This window comes from Rhinolophus hipposideros (genome assembly GCF_964194185.1).
Source record: "Rhinolophus hipposideros genome assembly, chromosome: 8".
Lineage (NCBI taxonomy): Eukaryota > Metazoa > Chordata > Mammalia > Chiroptera > Rhinolophidae > Rhinolophus > Rhinolophus hipposideros.
Genome location: NC_138054.1, coordinates 7,775,626 through 7,794,647, shown reverse-complemented (window position 1 = coordinate 7,794,647; position 19,022 = coordinate 7,775,626). Strand labels below are relative to the sequence as shown.

The 19,022-nt window shown below is 43.0% G+C and overlaps 1 protein-coding gene across 1 annotated transcript in view; it reads right to left on the bottom strand.

The window, feature by feature from the left end:
- Positions 1–17,981, bottom strand: part of LY86 (lymphocyte antigen 86) — a 70,158-nt gene extending 52,177 nt beyond the window's left edge. The window contains exon 1 of the mRNA XM_081056369.1: positions 17,840–17,981. Within this exon, the coding sequence (XP_080912495.1) occupies positions 17,840–17,966 (127 nt within the window). The 5' untranslated portion in view covers positions 17,967–17,981. The remainder of the gene's footprint in view (positions 1–17,839) is intronic.
- Between the last annotated feature and the right edge of the window lie 1,041 nt (positions 17,982–19,022).

Genomic DNA, 19,022 nt, shown 5'->3' with positions numbered 1-19,022 from the left:
AATGTTGTGTCACTAGAACCATATATTATGGAACCTTTTGAGACTGGATTTCTTTTCATGTGTCATAATGGCCTTGAGATCCGTCCAGGTTGTGTGTATCAAGTTTATTCATTTTTATTTCCAAGTAGTATTCACAGTGTGAATGTATCACAGTTTGTTGAACCACTCACCTGTTGAAGAACAGTTGGGCAATTTGGGGCTATTACAAATAAAGCTGTTATGATTTTTCACTGATAGATTTTTGCATGAACATAGTTTTCATTTCTCTGGGAAATTTCTCTGGGATTGCTGGGTTATATGTTATGCATACATTTAGCTTTATAAGAAAAATGCAGCTGTTTTCCCGAGTGGCTGTACATTTTATGTTCCCTCCAGCAAAGCAGGTGGGTCCTCTGAAAGAGAGAAACTTGAAAGAGACTCCTGTTCCCTGGGAAGAAATCAGGAGAGGGGCTGTAACCCAATGTGGGATGGACAACTTCTACACCCACTCAGCCTTCAAAGTTCTGGCGAGACTCCCTCCGTGAAATGAGAAGAATGTTCCTGGGAATGATTCAAATACTACTGTAGGAGCTGGGACGTGCACAGCAGCTATGGCTAATTGTCGTTAACGCCAGTATGGGGGGAGGGGGCGGCTTGGATGGCTGTGACGGGGGCCTTCCTTACTTAGCCCCCACCCTTCCTTCTCAATGCTGCATTCCTGGCCCCGAGGCTATTTTGGCCAGGCTGTGTCATATGGAGGCCTGCAGAACAAGTGTTAATTATTGAGATTTGTTTCCCTAATGCTTTCAAGTATGAGATCAACTTAATATATTTTTCTTCCTCCTTAAGTACTGCTCTCCCCACGCGTGGTAATGAATTGTCCACTGCTGTTTCTAATCCTCCATCAGACTCACGAGAGGAAAAAATCAATTTACACTTTTCCTAGGAAGCAAGCCTATTGACAGAGCTGACGTGTTGTCTGTCAGGCTGCCATAACAAAATACCACAGATGAGGTGGCTTGAACAACAGACATTATTTCCCACAGTTCTGGGGGCTAGGGAGTCCAAGATCAACATGCTGGCTTATTTGGTTCTAGTGGAGACCCTCGTCCTGGTTTGCAGATGGTTGACTCAATAAATGCTCACAGGACAGAGGGAGACAGAGCTAAGGTCTCTTCCTCTTCCCAGGACATTAATCCTATTATGGGGCTCCATCCCCTTGACCTCATCTAACCCTAATTACCCCCTAAAGGCCACACCTCCAAATACCATCACTTTGGGGTTTAGAGCTTCAACCTTTGAGTTTTTGGGGGGACACAAACTTTCAATCCACAACACCTGTAAAGACCCTCCTCTTACTGTTAGCAGGTCAGCAAAGGGGCCATAGTGACACTGTGTCTGAATGTGACCACCCAGATTTAGAAAAAGCAGAAGAGTGCCCCACAGAGAGGCGTTTGAAAGTAGAGGAAGTGTTCAGGGAGGGTCACAGACTCGTTCTTCACTAGAGAAGAAGAAGCACAGTGTATCCAGGGCATGGGATCCATTCTTCCTAAAGACACTATGGGGACTTCCTGAGACGGCAAAGGGGTACCAATGGGAGTTTGTACCAGGATGTCTTTAGCTGAAATCAGGGAAGTAGCACTCTGCATTCCTAAAACTAGCCCACTATTTCTTCCTGCATCTCTTACATTGGGATATGGAGGCAGAATGAGTTGGGTCTGATGTCCAACTCTACAGAGTTCACCCTGATGGGAAGGAGAGAGATGTTTCTATGGTAAACTCTGCACTTCTGTGCATTTTGTCATTTGTGTAACATAGACCACCTGGGAATAGAATCCCAGGGCATGAATAATACAGGGCCACAAGCACTTACAGGTAGATGCTGGAGGAAACAAGAACTAGCTTCCTTTGGCTCCTGCCAGCAATATTCCCCTCTTCCAGCAAATGAGAACCCTACCCAAGTAAAGGACTCACTTCTCTGCTTTCTGAATCGATCCTAGTGTTTCTCTCCTGATTAGAGGGTTAAAAATACTTTTGCTAAGAATATAAAAAGAATTACATTGGAAAGTAGCAAACCAACATGAAAAATAAGATGAAAAAAACTGACTTCAGATTAATAAATGAGAATAGTGCACCTGCCAACTAATGACAGCTTTCCTGCTCCCCACTACCCTGAACACAAGTTAAACAGAACACATGAGTTGATCAAAGCAAAATTTCAAATAGACCCTGACTCACCACTTCACCCTTCTCTTTCACACCATTGTTGTCACCATTTGCATATTGCTTAGCCTTTTCTTGCCATCTGTTTATGTGTTTTAAGAACATAGCATTTAAAAACTATTATTGTATGCACACATTACTAGACAAAACTGATGAAAATAAGAGCAGTTCTCCCAAATACTTTTGCCTGCGTTTAAGCTTCAGAGAAGTGGAAAATAAGTCCAGAGCTGGGAATTTTTTTTTTTTTTCCTGACACAAGGAGACATAAACAATAGATGCTCACAACATTTGTAACTGTAAAAAATTGGAAGCAATCTAAATAGTCATCAAAGAAGAATGGACACAACTGTAGTCTATACACATAATTATATATTCTACAGTCATGAAAACAAATTAACCAAAGCTGCACGTGCTAGCTATCTCCTGGAATAATGTCATAAATCAGCCCCAAAACAAATTATTAGGTTGCAAAAATAATTGTAGTTTTGCAATTATTTTTAACCCTTTAAACTGCAATTACTTTTGCACCAATCTAATATTAATGCAACTCTTTTTAATTCTAGATTAGGAATTTTTAGATTAGGTTTTCCTACATGAACAGTCATTTTGGTATATGTGCTGCCGAAGCGAGCACATGAACAGTCATTTTGTATGCCTATAATGATGTTTTTGTTTCCTCCTTTCAAATGCTTAAACATTTTATTTTTCTTGTCTTATTATGCTAGCTAGGGCCTTCTGTGCAATGTTGAATAAAAGGGGTGATGGTGGACATTCTTGTCTTGTTCTGAGTTTTAAAGGGATTTCTTTCAATGTTTCACCATTAAATGTGATGTTCACTGTAGGTCTATTTTATTATAAGTGTATTTCTGTAAAGAGCAGAGAGAGCTGATTTTTAAAATTCAATCTGGCATTCTTTTTTTTTAATCAGTTTACTTTAGTCAGTTTATATTTATTGAGACTTCTAATATATTTGTAATTATTTCTCATTTATATTTGGGTTTTCTTTTTTTTTTATGCCTGGATTTTTCTATGTTCCTTTCTCCCCTTCTTTCCAGCATTCTTTTGGATTGATTGAAGGGTTTAATTTTTTTTTTTCTCTTAATACTTTGAAAGTTTATACTATATTTTTTGATTTTTAATAGTTACCCTTGAATTTCTAATGTGAATATTTTACTTAATAAAGCTTGAAGTTAATTTATTTTTTAACTTCTTTCTTGGCATTTATTTATTTTTAATAGATATTTTAAAATCTTTAAATTACAGTTGACATGCAATAATATTATATTAGTTTCAGGTGCACAACATAGTGATTAGACATTTATATAACTTATGAAGTGATCACTGCAATAAATCTAGTACTCATCTGACACCATACATAGTTATTGCAATATTATTGACTCTATTCCTTGTGCTGTACTTTACATCTTCATGACTTTTACATTTATTTTTTATTGTGGTAAAAACCACATGACATTAAATGTATCACCTTTACCATTTTTAAGTGTACAGTTCAGTGGTGTTAAGTATATTCACGTTGTGCAACAAATCTCTAGAACTTCACCTTCTCCTTGAAAAATATAAAAACAAGGACATCAGAATGTTTTATGTTCCATCATCAGTCCCTTCCTCCAAGTGCTATTGTGCTGTATTGTTCCCTTGTGGTGGGCAGCCTCCAGTACGGCCCCAATGATTCCTCCTCCTAATTCGTACCCTTGTGTACACATCTCCCCTTATTGCAATACATAATATTGCAATATGTATGGTGACTTGCTCTAAAGCAGAAACCATGGCAATATGTTGGGGTGTTGCTTCTGAGATTAAGCTATGAAGACCTGTGACCTCTGTCTTTCTTGCCCTCTCCTTTTCAGAGCCTTTATTCGGGAGAAGCAGGGAGGTCATGTTGTGAGTAGCCCTGTGGAGAGGCCTACATGGCAAAAAAATGATGCCGCTGGCCAATAGCCACTGAGGCCCTGAATCCTGCTGGCAGCCACTTGGAGTATATATACATTTTCTAGCCTTGGGATTTTCTGCATCATGAAGGTAATACACATTTGGGCAGCAAACCTATGTGATATCAGGTCTAGAGCTCCTAGTTCTCAGGGAAGACTTATTTTCTCTAGAGGCCAGGTAGGGCTAGATAAGTTTCCTTGTTTTCCACCTTTGCAGAATAATACATTTTTCTTTTCTTATCCACTTTTTAAAAAATTGTGGATATAACTCCTGGAAGGTCCTGGCTTCATGGAGGGATCAATTTCCCATTTGCACAGCACAGGACACTATTGCCAGACTCCCACACAGCCATTGAAGCCTAAGTTCTGGTTCATGCAGACTGACATATTTACTAAGGGCAGACACAGCTTCAGTGTTAAATTTTCTGTTTTGGAGCTTTCTGGAGGCCTCCCATCCTTTCCTGCATGCTCAGTTATGCACTGAAAAATATTTGTGTCACATTTTACCCATTATTTTCAGCTAACAAGAGTTTTTCATGATATGTAGACCAGAAGATTGTCTACACCATACATTTTCCCTAGGTCATTTTTGGTGGGCTATCTTGGTCTGTTTTCCACCAGTGTCCTGTTCATGGATGCTTTAGTGTATATTAGAGATTCAAATACACAAGGACACTCCAGCAGGGCATTTATTCTCTACAAAGCCTTCTTCTTACAAATACCTATGGCTCTGCCTGAGGGCTTTCTCTGCATGTGGGAGTGAGCTTGTCCCATCACAGTTAAGCCAGAAGTCCTGACGAGTTAATGTCCCCAGGAACAACCACAACAGATAAGAGTTGATAGATCAGCACTCCAGTTTCTTCTCCCTTCAGATCTGACCACTCTAACTCATGTTGTACAGGTTCTCCCAGAGGTCCCTGGAAGGACTAAGCCCCAATTTACCACAGTGGTTATTTTGATTGCCTTCCTTTAGTTCCTCATCTCACTTCTTCATTCTCTTTTGGTGCTTCTTAAGATCCTTTCTCAAGTAAATTTGCATTTAATTCATTTTTGAGAAAACTGTAATCTTAATATTTGTACTAATTCTTTTAATTTATAGTGAGTATTGACTGTATATGGTGCTAAGTACTATGGATTCAAAGATAAATTCTAAGAAATAGTTTCATCTCTGGAGCAATTTATACTCTAGGCTACCTTATTTCTTGCTATCTTTTAGAAATACACATTTTAGTGATGTTTGTAGGTAGCAAGAAACATTTCAACAGATTTGAGTCAAAATTGGCACAAAATCTAATTAGCAGTTCCAGTTGTTTGAATGATGGTGGAAATTGTATGAACTAGACACGCTTTAGTACATGATTATTGGGCCAGTAAGAACATTCCACAATGAGTAAGTGGATACCTGTTATATATTTGGCATTCTTGGGGATACATGTGGTGACATCACTTTGATAAAGAGAACAGTGATGGTAAAACTGAACTGTAAGATGGTTTCTTAGACATGCTTTGAAACAAGGAAGAGAAGGCCTTTGAGTGGTGAAAAAAGATTAAACTCTCCCCTCTCTTCAGCAGAGGCTGCAAACTGCTAGCCCATGGTTGCGTCTAGCTTTCAGATATATGTTGTTGGCCTCCACAATGTTTAAAAACACTTAGACTAGTTGCCATATTTATAAATTAAGAGATTGTGTCTCTAGATTGGAAACCCTAGGTTGTTTCGAAAAATTAAAAGATCGGACATCAAAGGTCCCACAAGCCCACATGATGATCAGATGGAGAGGACCAGTAGTTTCCTCCTTGAGATGAAGACAGGAGCCATCGTCCCTGTCACTTTCTATTGTATATTGCAATTGACCCACTTCATTCATAATTTGCTTTTTCCATTAGGGTTTTTGCATTTTTGATTCCTCTTCTGGAATGGGTGAGATGTAGGGAGATGACTGATTTTGCAGGAAGGTAACTGTGACCTACTCTTTCTTGCTTGTTCTCCTGTCACTGCTTTCTAGAACTCTGAAGGTCTGCTCCCTTAGGAAGGCAGCACTGCCGAGTCCCTGAGAGTAGGCAATGTTTGCAAAGGAACCTCCTGCTCATTATTTTGGTTATTAGCTCTAAAATGTCAGATACATTTTGGTTAGGACACTTAATACTTGCTAGAAAGCCTGTGCTCTGTTCAACCACTGGTTCAAATAACTAAGAGCCATTGGTGATTTTCTCCTCAGGTATTCTTTTTTTTTTTTTTTGAAATGTGCATACTCACTTACATAAGAATTGCTCTTTAATTTAGTTAAGACCAAAGCCAAGTGGGAGGCAGAAAAGCTATTGTTCACCCTGGAAAAATAATCTTACTGCCGACTTTCCACTGCACTTGGATTCCAAACAGCTCAGTGTAGGTCAGGCTGAAATTTAGAGTCTCTGGAGAATTGAGGCTCCTAGTACTTCCGTTTTGAAATAGCCTCCATCCACAACCCAGACTGAGCCAGATGACCCCAGTGGAGGGAGTGGAAGAATTGGGGCATTTGCCTAATGGCTGAAGTTGGTTGTCCTTAGCAAGCTTTTCTATATATGGAGAAAAGACAAGGAGAAACAAGCTGCTGGCATCAAGCTTTAGGGCTTTAGGGGCCAAGTCACCTCTCATCGATACATAGGTCTCCTCTGTCATGGTTATTTCTTTTCTAGTGTTAGAATCCTGAGTGAAACTCATACATAGAAGAAGGCAGCTTTCATTCTAAACAAGCTCTCGCTTTCACTGCTCTGTGAAACTATGTCATTTCTAAGTGAAGTCTGCAATGATAGTACATTTATGGAACTGTTGGCCCTCTCAATATTATGAGTGAGCCACCATAGATCTTTTGTATACACAAAGGCACTTGGTTTTTAGGGGCCTGGGCAAGAAGTACTGTAGGCAGATCGCCTGAAGAGAAGGGCTGAGTAGAAAGGGAACCTTTTGCACTTGGAGGATGTGGGGTGGGGAGAGGGTCTGAATTTCGTGTATGTGGTATCTTTAACCTGAATTTTGGTAAGTTCACATCAGGGCTTTTATGCTGACAGAGGAAGCAGAGTGACCTGGGAGGGTCCTCTCAGGTTCTGCTGCCATCTAGCTTTGCTGCTGTGGTGAGGACACATTGCCCCTCTGGCTCAGAGTATTTCTGAATAAGGAGATGCTTGGACGGGAGCCCTGAGTTTCTGTCTGGCTAGAAGATTTCCCAGTTCTGTAAGAGGTTCCCAGTTTACCCTGAGCCTGTGGGCAGGGACTGGCCTAATGCTAACTCTACCTATGTACCAGCAAATGCTAGGACTGTGGAGAAATAGATGGTCATGGAACAGCCCCCACCCCAGGACCAATTAACATCCATTACCACAATAGGTGTTCACAAGGCCCACCGTGAGCAAATGATCTTTTGGCCTCACAAAGCATAAGGCTGCTCCCAAGAGCTGCTCCAGCAACCTCACCCTGTTCTGGAGCATTTCTTGGGCTCTTCCCCTTACAGATATACAGCTACTGCGAACTGCGATTGGCTACACTGTCCATGGAATTGTACACAGACTGTGAGCCAGAGCTCCTGTAGCCTGCTACGCTCATCTCTGACTCAGAGGAGGTGGGGGAGGGCGGAACCGCTGGGAACTTTCTCTCTTTTGCTGGTTGGAGCAAACAGCATTTTAGCAATGCCAGGCAGTTGCTGGGAATAGGAAGAAAGACAGCGCCTGTTGTTTTGAGCTCTTGAAGTCCTCATCTCTTATGCTTCTGTTTTTAATGATTACTTAGCAAGCATTTCTGGGTGATACAGGCTCAACAATGAATGACAGGAAGGAATTCGGGTTACATCCCAAGCATTAGAGGAACATGAAGCTGTGTTCCTAGTTATCTGGAGTTTCAGCATGTTTCCACCCCCATGGACAGACCCCAGAGAATGGTGCGGTTTTCTCTATCTTTATAAGGAGGTAGGAGTAAGGACAAAGAGTTGTGAATGAGCCAGAAAAAAGTAGAACAGAAGGACTGATCGGCTCAAGTGTTCTCATATAAAAATTGGATGGAAACCAGCACCAGTGATCCCATAGCATACACAAGCAGAAAGACAGCCCAGTGCTATGTTCCAAGTGCTAAGATGATGAGCCACCTAAATGCTGCACAGATGGGTGTCAACAGTGCAGACAAAATCCGTCAACTCTAAATGATCCCTCTAACTACATTTTTTATATTACCATGGCAGGCTAATTTCCAACAATGCTGACAGACCAGGTTAATGGATAATAACGCTAGGACAATGAGTAAGTAACATCACCATGATCCAGCAAAAACACATTTTTTTTTTTTTTTTGAGGAAAAAGCTCCAGGATACAGGAAACTTTTGAAAGGAAGGGGCTTTAAAAGGTCCTCAGGATGTAAGACCTCAGGTCAAGTTTAAGAAAAGAGAGTTTGCTCTTCAATCACCAAGCCAGAATCGATTGGTAACTCAAAACCTGTATCTTTGGCTGGTTTGAGCTGTTACTCTTTAGTTTTGGCCTGGCACGTACTAGACACCTAGGAAAATACTGAATTAAGTATTAGTATAACCCCAGGAAGGTATAAGAATACAGATAAGAATAAATATTAATCTAAACATGATAAAGAAATAAATGTAGACCCATGTTATCAATATTAAAAGGTAATAAGTAGAATAATCATTGTGATAATTTGCTTGCTTCACCTGCTTTTAAAGCATTTAAGGAAATCTGTATTCGATTAAATGCTTAAAATTCTATTAATAAATTCATGACCACTGTATGCATGTCAGCAATAAAATTAATGTAATTTACAAAGTTTTGTTGTATTAATTATGCAAATAGTGTTTAATTGCGGAAAGGGACATTTTTAATACAGTATGGGAAGATTAAGTTGATCACATACAGAGGAGCCCTTTGAATAAGAAAGACCCCAGCTATGAGAACGGATCCTGATGGCTAACGGGCAGAGGGAACCCTCATCCTTGTATTCTGGTTTTCACAGTGGGGCTGGCGCAGTTCCCACCTGGCCATAAGGGGAGATGTCAGGCTTCAAACAATGGACTCCACTGGCAGCACTCTGGCTAAGCAGACAGTCTGTGAGAATCAATCCTCAACTATGAATTATGCTTAGAAGCAGCATTTTCTGCTCTGGGATCCTTTTCTTTCTCCTCCTAGCTGTTGGGTTGGTTACCACTCATTTCTGCCTGAAGGCGGAACCGGCACAGAATTTCAAGAAGGGACACATGATGATGCCTTCTTGGATCCCTCACAAGGAGGCTGGCAGATGCAGACTCACACGTTACCCACTGGGCATGAATCACGCATCAGTTGCACCCAGACGGATGTGCATGTACTTGTTCCCTGGTCAACCCCAGAGTACGTCTTCCGATGCCCACATGACTTCTCCGGCATCCCAGAACAAAGCCACTGGATGGGGCCCTGGAATGTCAGTTTACAAAGCATCCCAGAGAAGGACTGAACACGAACCCAGGTGGCACAGAGTTGCTGGGCAGGTAACCCTTTTCTCTTAATTAAAATCTGCGCCTGCCCCATTGTTGGGTTTTGGAGGGGAATGCCTGCACCTGCGTGACCGTGACTGGCACTGCCACTGCTTTGTGCCTCCGACTGCTCTTATCAGTGCTGCTGAGGGCTCTGCCAGCTGGGTGCTTCTTGTCACCTGGAGCCTGGTGCCTGCGGGCCTCTGCCGGGTGCTCCAGGGGAACAAGCTGGGGCTGGCAAGGAGCTCTCCCACCTTTGCCTTCCTTAGCCTCAAGGAAAAATAGCTGCTTTGGATCCCCGCACTGTCCCCCTTCTGCCGGCCGGAGTCTGAAGCCTTCCCAGAACCTCACACTGGTGACTGCTTTGGGAACGCATTGTCCATGCTGGAGTTTCTGAAGAAATGGCTGCAGAGCTGGGCCAGAGCCCTCCCCGTCTCCACCTCTCCAAAGATTCTCCTCCAAATCAGGCCCGAAGCTGTCCATGGGGATTTGGCCCGAGCATGGAAAGACCTGGGAAGACATTTCCTGGCTGCACAGAAGAGGCTTCTTAAACTCACAGACTCTGGGCTGATTTCCCTTTAGGTCCCTGTTCACTCAGCCTCTCCTTTAAAAACTGGGGGAATTAGCGGGGGAGCCCAGTAGCTTGGCAGCAGAAACACACCTGCAGGCTCTGTTCTCTTCCAGCTCCTGTTCACTCTCAACTTTTCCCTGTTCCTGCTTTTAAAAATCTGTGTCTCAATGTTGACATTCATATATATGTATATAATTTTTAAAAAATCAACATCCTGTCTTTACATTTGGGCCAAAAGATCTCATTCTGATCAAGGCAGCTGGCTTGCTGTTTAATCCTGCGTGCCCAAGGTTAACCCTTTGAAATTGCATCTTTATTTCTCTGGCTATTTGTCTACTTTTCTATAATTGTATTTTATTTATATCCTTATTAGTCTTGGAAAATAAACTGAGCGAGAAATCGCTTTCTGTGTGCTATATTTTAAAGTACTGCTGAATGACTACTTGGTCTGTGATGTTTACCATTATTATTATTATGTTTTGATGTTGTTGCTTCTTTTGTGTTTTTCTTAGGCTCCATTTGCTTCAGAATTATTAGGCTTTGAGGAAAGCAGTTTTTTCCCCTCTTCCTTTCCTCCAGGGCAGTTTTGAAAAAAAAAAATTCTTTTCTATGAACATTTTATCAACATGCCTGTTCGTTCTGCTATACAGGTAGGTCATTTACAGCTTAGCCTCTGTTTTGGAGGAGAAGTTGCCAGCATTGCTTTGTATTCTTAAAGTCTGATTAATTGTCTGTTTGACTATCTTGATGGATTATCCAGGTGCATGTGACCTGATTTTGACTTTGTAATTAAGGACTTTTTGGAGGTCAGATAAAGTGCTGGCCCTGCAGCAAACTTCAGCAACATGCACAACCTATTTAGGCCGTCATGGACAAGGCTGATTGCCATCAAGAAGTGGGGAGCAGGTGTTGATTACAAGTTTGAAGCATGGTGAATGGATGCGATGGTTTCCTGACCCTAGAACCTCCCAGGTAGCTGGCTGGGCCCCATGGGTACCACCCACATACGCCAACTTATTGCCAAAGCTAGGGTTCTCTCTCTGCCCCCTTTTCCACTCACCATCTTCTCCACAGAGGAAACTGCTGTCAGGTGTGGGAAATGTAGGGTTTCCCTATGGAATAAGCATGCCAATCTTTTCAGGAAGGCTCTGACCGCAAAACATGCTGTTGCTGATAAGAGAATGGTAAATGTCATTTCCAGACACCTCTGCAACAAAAGAGAACTTTGTACAGGCGACTGAAAAATGTACGCGTGAGTGTTCCTTCTCCTCTATGGCCAGGCCACTGCAGGTCCCTGATGGACACGGGAAGAGCCAAACTGGCCCAGCTCTGAGGCTCTGAGTGAGTGCAGAGAGAGGAGGCTGGAGTGGGGTGGGGGCGTGGGGGAAGAGGAAACAATCCTTGAATTAGAAGACAAATGTCCTCCTCCTTCTCCTCCTCCTCCCTTCTTCCTCCTCTCTATTTCCTCCTCCTCCCTTCCCCCCTTCCATCTCCTCTTCCTCCTCCTTCCTTTTCTGGTCCACAGAACAGTGGGGTTTTTACCTCTTCACCCAAAGACTGAGTTTCTGAGCTGGGCCTTCTCCCTGTAGCCACCCTATGCTCCTGGGATCGTGTGGCATGGGTTGCTCACTATTAGAATTCCACGATACAGCTTTCAGTCACTGGGCATGGAGTCAGACAGAGGTTTGTATCATGGCCCAGGTTTACTACTTGATTAAGGCAGTCAATATGTATGTGCTTCAGTTTCTCTATTTGGGAGATGGAGATACACATACCTCATTGGGCTGTTAGTAAGAATTGAATGAGACCTTATAGGTGGAAGGAATTTATAAATTGTAAAATGTTAGGCAGAAGCAGGAGATTTATGGTAATGATGATTCTCTGTAAGGTCTCCTATAAATGCCTTGTGATGATGGTGGTTTTAGGATCAAGCCCACTTGACCATCCAGCCTCTCTATGGCTGCAGTCATTCAGAAGACCTAGAACTTGAGGCTCTAATCTGGTGAAGAGCTTGTGCCAACTTCTTCTATAAGGAGTCAAATACTTAATATTTCAGACTCTGTGGGCTGTACAGTCACTACCACACCACTCAGCTATGTCATGGTAGCTTGGCAGCAGCCAAAGACGATCCATAAATGGGTGAGTGTGACTGTGTTCCAATGAAACTTTATTTATGGACATGGAAATTTGAATTTCATAGAATTGCATGTCACAAATATATATATATTTATGTTTAGCTACCTGAAAATGTAAAAATCATTCTTAGTTCATGGGCTGGACAGAGCAGGCAATAGGCGGGATTTGGCCTGTGGGTTTCATTTGTAGACCCCTGCCCTAGACAACTCCCAGGAGCCGCTTGAATGGCCAGGTCAAGTGTGAGTGTCAGAGAAATTAAAAGGAGTACAGGCAGTCATTTAGGCATGTGTCATAGGTCTCTTACTTTTATGACCCTCCTCTCTGCCTGGTTGATGTCAAAGCATGTTAAATGACAACATTGAAGTCTGCACTCAAGACTCTTGCCAGAAAACACAACCTAGATCTCTGTTCTCCAATCTTTCTCTAAACCCCATAACAGCAGCAACAACAGCAATAATGATATTTATGGATGGTTGCTGGGAGCACGTAGCTCATCCATTCCTATGGGTAGTGCCTTTGAAGAATCCAGGCCTGCAAGTGCCACATCCATGGAAGGTTTTACAGTGACCCTTGGCAAAATTGGTCCTGAGTTGTGTTTAGCGATGAGCCCTTGGTCCACACCAAGAGGCACCATGAAAAGCAACAAATGTGAGTCATTGTGATGCCATCTCTCCAAGGAGAAATTCCTCTTAAGCTCATCCGGGTATCAGGAAAAGCTGGACATTTCCTTAAAACTGGTTTTATTTTGCAAATAATGTAATTTCCTTGTTTGATTTGGTTTCAAGAAAACTCATAGTCAAATATACCTCTAGTGACTGTAAAATATCTTACAAGTCAGCAGTAGCAAAGATTTATTGCACAAAGTATGTGCTCAGCACTTTTCATGCAATCCTTCGCACTTAATCCTCACAGAGCCCTGAGAGGTGGGCAAATTTAATATCCCTTGTGTAGTGGGCTGAAAATGGCTCCCAAAGATATCCATGTCCTAATCCTAGGAACCCTTGAATGTTACCTTTTTTTGGCCAAAGGGACTTAGCAAATATTATTAAACTAAGGATCTTGAGATAGTGAGATTATCCTAATCACAAGCGTCCTCATAAGAAGGAGGTAGAGGGAGATTTGACACAGAAGAAAGCAATGGGATAGCTGAAGTAAGAGGAATATGTTGTTAGCTTTGAAGAAGGAGGAAGGGGCTGTGAGCCAAGGAATGCAAAGAATGCAGCTGTAGGAGCTGTAAAAGACAAGGAAAGAGATTTTTCCCCTAGAGTTTCCAAGGGAGTGTGGCATTTGACCAAGTGAGACTGACTTGGGACTTCTGACGTCCACAACTTTGAAAAAATAAATGAGTTTTGTTGTAAGCCAAGTGGTAACTTGTTACAGCAGCTCTAGGAAAGCCATACATCCACTTTATAATCAAGGACAGGAGACAGTATATTGCCCAATGGTTGGAACAAATTTGCTGATTCCAGACCCCAAGATCATATCCCTCACATTGCCTCATCTGTTGTATGTGTCCTGACCTTCCCTGACTTTATTATTCCCCTTCTTCCCCCTGCCTTACCCTGCTTCTCCTAGTTCATCCTACCATCATGTGTACTTTTGTAATCTACCTTATGTCTTGGTGTGACAGAGGCAGCACATAAATAAATACATTGGTGAACATTTATTGTATGTGCATGGGGTGAGGTCCCTGGGCTTCTTCTAGCCCTGAGAATTGTTTTATGGTTTAATCAGAGAAAGACCCCCAAATGATTTTGTTTCCACTTTCCTTTTGTAAAGACCGTGGCTCTCTTTTTTACTGCAGCACTAACAGTAGGACAGAGCAGGACTTCTGCTTTTTCAGGATATTTTGTGCACTTCCTGGTCAATATTCAGAGCTCAGCAAATGCTTATGAGGTTCTTTTTTTCTTCTCAAAGATTTCTGTATTACTCAGAACAGTCTCTAGCCTAAGACTTCCCCTTCCCACTAAAATTATTAAACAAAAAGTGAAGGGAGAAATGAAACACTAAACTCAGAAAATAATGGATCCTTTGTTTTGTCAGCTGACCCTCCCATGTCCATGTGCATATTGGAATTCTAGGAACCCCTGATGTGCACGGAAGATGTCCAAACATCAGGGCTGGGCAGAGCATCACAACATGGAGCCTCTGTGCTGTGTTATCAATGTGAAGATCATGGGGGTCTGTTCCCTTGTGAATCCAGCAGCTGAGAAAGGACTGTCTCCATCTGGAGAGGGCTATGCAGACAATGGCTATCAAGACAGGAGGCAGAGCCCATTCCTAGAGAAGCTCCCAGAACTTTGCTTTCCTTTCTGTTAACTCCAAGTGTACCAAAGATTCAATCTGACATGAAGGCTGTTGAAATGATGCTGGTTCAGGCTCTCATTGTTTCTTTCCTGAATTATTGATTCTACAAGCTACAAACCCTGCCTCTAGCCTCAAACAGCTTTCAACCTAATATCCACACCCCTACCCATTACTTGAGGGATCTTTCCAAAAGGCATCTTCCTCATTGCCAAAGGGATGCAGCCCAAACTTGTCTGGGTCTCCTGTTGACTCAGTCAGAGAAGCAGAACCAATGGAATTACATATGTAATTCCACATAAGGCCAAAGAATATATATATATTCTGGAAAGAGATTTATAATGAGGTGTAGGCTCCCATGATTATGGAGGCTGAAAATTCCCACAGCGTGCTGCCTGAGAGTTGAAGACCCAGGAAAGCTGGTGGTGTGGTTTGAGGCCTGAGCAGCAGGAGTGCTGCAAGCAGGACACAGAGTCCAGCTCAGCGGTCAGGCCCACAGTGAATTCTCCCTTCCTCTACCTTCTTGTTCTATCCAGGACCTTAACAGTTTGGATGATGCCTATCCTCATTGGAGGGGGACGGTGATCTGCTTTACTCAGTCCACTGATTCAAATGCTAATCTCTTCTGGAAACACCCTCACAGACATACCCAGAAATAATATTTAACTAGCTATCTGGGCATCTATTAACACAATCAAGTTGACACATGAAATTAACCGTCACACTAGGGCTCTGCCCACATTTCCACCTCATCTTTCATCCTGCCTTCCTGTTGCAGCCCTTCCTCTGCTCCCTGAACTCTATGCCTGCTCACATCTGCCTCCTTCATACATGCCATTGGCTCCTTCCCGCTCCCCATTTCTATTCCACTGGCCTTGAGACAAAACTCTAGACAGCAGGAGATTAAGAGCATAAGCTCTGGAGTCAGACAAGCCTTGAATCAATTCATTTTAATTGCACAAATATTTACTCAATGCCTTCACCAAAGTTGTAATTCTGCCACTGTTGCTTGTGTGGCCTTGGAAAAGTTACCTGACGTCTCTAATCCTCAGTTTCCACACCTATAAAATAAGAGGAATGCATACAAAACACTTGGCATGGTGCCTGGCACATATAAATCTTTCATGAACATGAGATGTTATAGTTACTATTTTATCACTCTTTAAGGTTGAACTCTAGCTTGATGATCCTTTCCCCAACAGATTTCGTCTCCAGTCTCACCCTCTTCAACCACTATGTCTCCTGCTGCACGATGCATGCCTGTGTGCCAGCTCTCCACACAGAGAACCTATCCTGTTCTTTAATTGTCTGACCTCCCCACTACTCTTGGATGAGAACTGCATCTCCTCTATTCTTCTTTTCTGAGTACCCGGAGCAGGGCTTGTGCCTGACATTCATGGACTCCTTGGAGCAGAGAGAGGAGATCTCCCCAGGTGGACTGGTGCTATGCTCTTGTTTAGTCCCTGCTGCACCCGCTCCTCTGGCCACTCCTGGCAGCCACTTGAAAGTCTGTGCCAAGCTTGGCTGTAGGCTGAAGGCTGGTCAGGGAGATGGACCAGCCATGGCAACCTTTTATGGGCTGATGAATTGGAAAAACAAATCTTGAGCAGTACATTCATCTCATGTCTTGCTTCTCATCCTGCACCTAAAATGAACAGACGCTAGCAGAAAGCCTCTCATTCCCATGGGAAGAGCAAGAGTAATGAGCTTAACACATCAGCATCCAGCCATTCATTCTCTTTTACATTAAGAAAACCCAAAAATGTTTTGTGCACTTTAATGTTCCATGTTCCTTCTTTTTAAAGGAGTAAAGTCAAGTCAGACAAATGGGCCAAAAGACCAGCCTGGCTGTCTGGATGTCTCTGAGGCAGCTCCTTGGGTGACAGTTGTGGGGATCAGCTATCTGCTCAAGTGGAGCACCTCCACCACTCCCCAGCTCATAGTGGGGCCCAGTTAGATGCTTAAAGGGCATCACCTTTCCACCTCCTTCAGTCCAAACAACACTGCCCCTGTCTACCTCCAAAGCATCGTGTTCACAATGGCATGCCTTTTCAATAGCCTGAGCCTCTACTCTTCATTCCAGATGTGATCCTAAGGTTAGGCTCATTTCTCCACACGCAGGCCCCCTTAATGGACTGAATTGTGTCTCTCCCACCCCCAAATTCATATGTTGAAGCCCCAGCCCTCAGTATCTTAGAATATAACTGTATTTGGAGAGAAGGCCTTTAAAGAGGTAATTAAGGTCAAATGAAGTCATATGGGTGGGCCCCAACCCAATAAGACTGGTGTCCTTATAAGAAGAAAGAGGCACAGTAAGAATGTGTGGGCATTGAGGAAAGACCATGTAAAGACCCTGGGAGACAGCCATCGGCAAGCCAAGGACAGAGGCCTCCGGGGAAACAGTGCTGGTCTCACCTTGATCTTGGACTTTTAGCCTCCAGAATTGTGAGGAAATAAATTTCTGTAGTTTAAGCCACCAAGTCTGTTGTATTCTCTTATAACAGCCCTAAAAGACTAATATAAACCCCAAAGGGTTGGTTCAGACACTGATTATAGCAGTTCCCTACATTCTGTTCATCAGATTGCAATTTCTGTTGGTTTATCTCTTTGTCCCATTGGAGTAACAACCATGGTTCATTCACTTTTGTTATGTTTTGCACTAGAGAAAAAGCAGACATTAATAGCTGTCAGATGAGTTTTTGCCTGGTAATGAGTAATGCTGCTGCAACAGAAGCTCCAGGAGTGTCATAAGGACGTGAATCTTCTCTTTGACACAAGTGATCTTTTCACTCAACTTGCAAACTAAAGAAACTGTCCAGGGGTACAATTTTGTTTTTTAAGGGAGGGAGGGGTTGCATAGAAGCATCTTTTCCTAATTTTGAACTGGCGAGGTTTCATGATTTGGTGCACTCATTGGTCATTTTGTTCTTTTTCAGGCTCTATGGTATTAGTGAATTTCTATATTTAGAATCTCAAAGTCTTTTTCTTGTTATTTCCATGGCTCTGTTCAGACTCTTCCCCACCTCCACCCCTCCTTTCCCAAGGACTCCAAATGGCCCTCACACACCTGTTACAAATAGAGAAAGTGTCCAGCCACTGGTCCCCTCAGCCTTCACGCACCCCAACTAAGTGCAACAGCAGCCTACATCTGCGGGCCTTACTTCCCCCCAAAACACAAATGGATGTTTGAAAGACCTTACCACAGCTCTGGTAGAGTACTTTCAAGCTCCCGTCCTCGCAGACTGTGTGTGTGGGCCAGGCTTGGCCACCATCACCGTTGGGAGAAATCAGAGTCCAGACGAAGAAGGCAGCCATGAAACCTTTCATGGTGAGGGCCTGTGTGTGACCAACTGAAAAATAACAGGCCTAATGAAAAGGACCTTCAGGGTGGTTCTTCCTCTCCCCTCATTAAAGGGGTAACATGGTCAGTTTCACTTCTCATATTTTATGCTCCTGTGGAACCACTGTGAGAAGCAAAAGGCAGTTAGCAGAGGCATTTGAATACTGTTCCCCCAGGACCTTTGAATCAACCGGATGAGGCTAATTTGAATCAGAGGTAGGTTGGATGTTGACTTTCTGTTTTCACAGGGAAAAAACTAGCAAGTGATGCATGACCTTATGCCTCAGGTCCCCTAAACAGCTCCCCTAAGAGCCCCCCACCCGAGGTGGAGTGGTGAACTCAGGAAAGGTAAGCCACAGGCCACCATGTGCTTTCCGTCAGTAGGCCCCTGTGTCTCTGCAGGCCTCTGATGTGGCTGTGGTCCCGGGGCCTGGTTGGGGCTGGCAGGCAGCACTGGGCATTTGGGAATGAGGTTTTTGCCCTATTGGCATTTTTCTCGCCTTTGGTTTCAGCTCCACTCTCTGGATGAAGATGTCAGCAGTGACGTGTGCAGCTGCGAGAACAAGGTCTTGTTCTGGGAGCAGCAGAGGTGGTCTCTGGAGATGAGGTGGAGTGAGTAGCCCTGAGAAGTGAGCTGTGTTTTGTCCCTGGGTTCGGTTTGGTAGATGGGGAAGTGAGGTTCTCTTTCAAGAGTGGGGGTTTAATTGTTTCAGATTTGGCGGGATTACTAATGTTACATCACATTTTCTTTTCAAAGCCAAGATTCTGTCTCCCTGATCTCAAAGCTGTTGTCCTGCTTCAAGACAGCAAATTTTCTGAACTCTGATTCCCCACTCACACCCCACGTCCACCTTAGCTGGAGAGAACTAGAATCAGGGCTAAGGCCAGCAGATTTTAGAAATAACAGAGTACACTATTTCCCTTGGGAGGAAAAGCATTTCCCTGAACACACTAGGTAAATTGACCATTTCTACTGATGGCTAAATAAGAATTAAAGTCTCTTCAAAACTCTTTTTTAAGTAAGTGGAATCTAATTACCAATA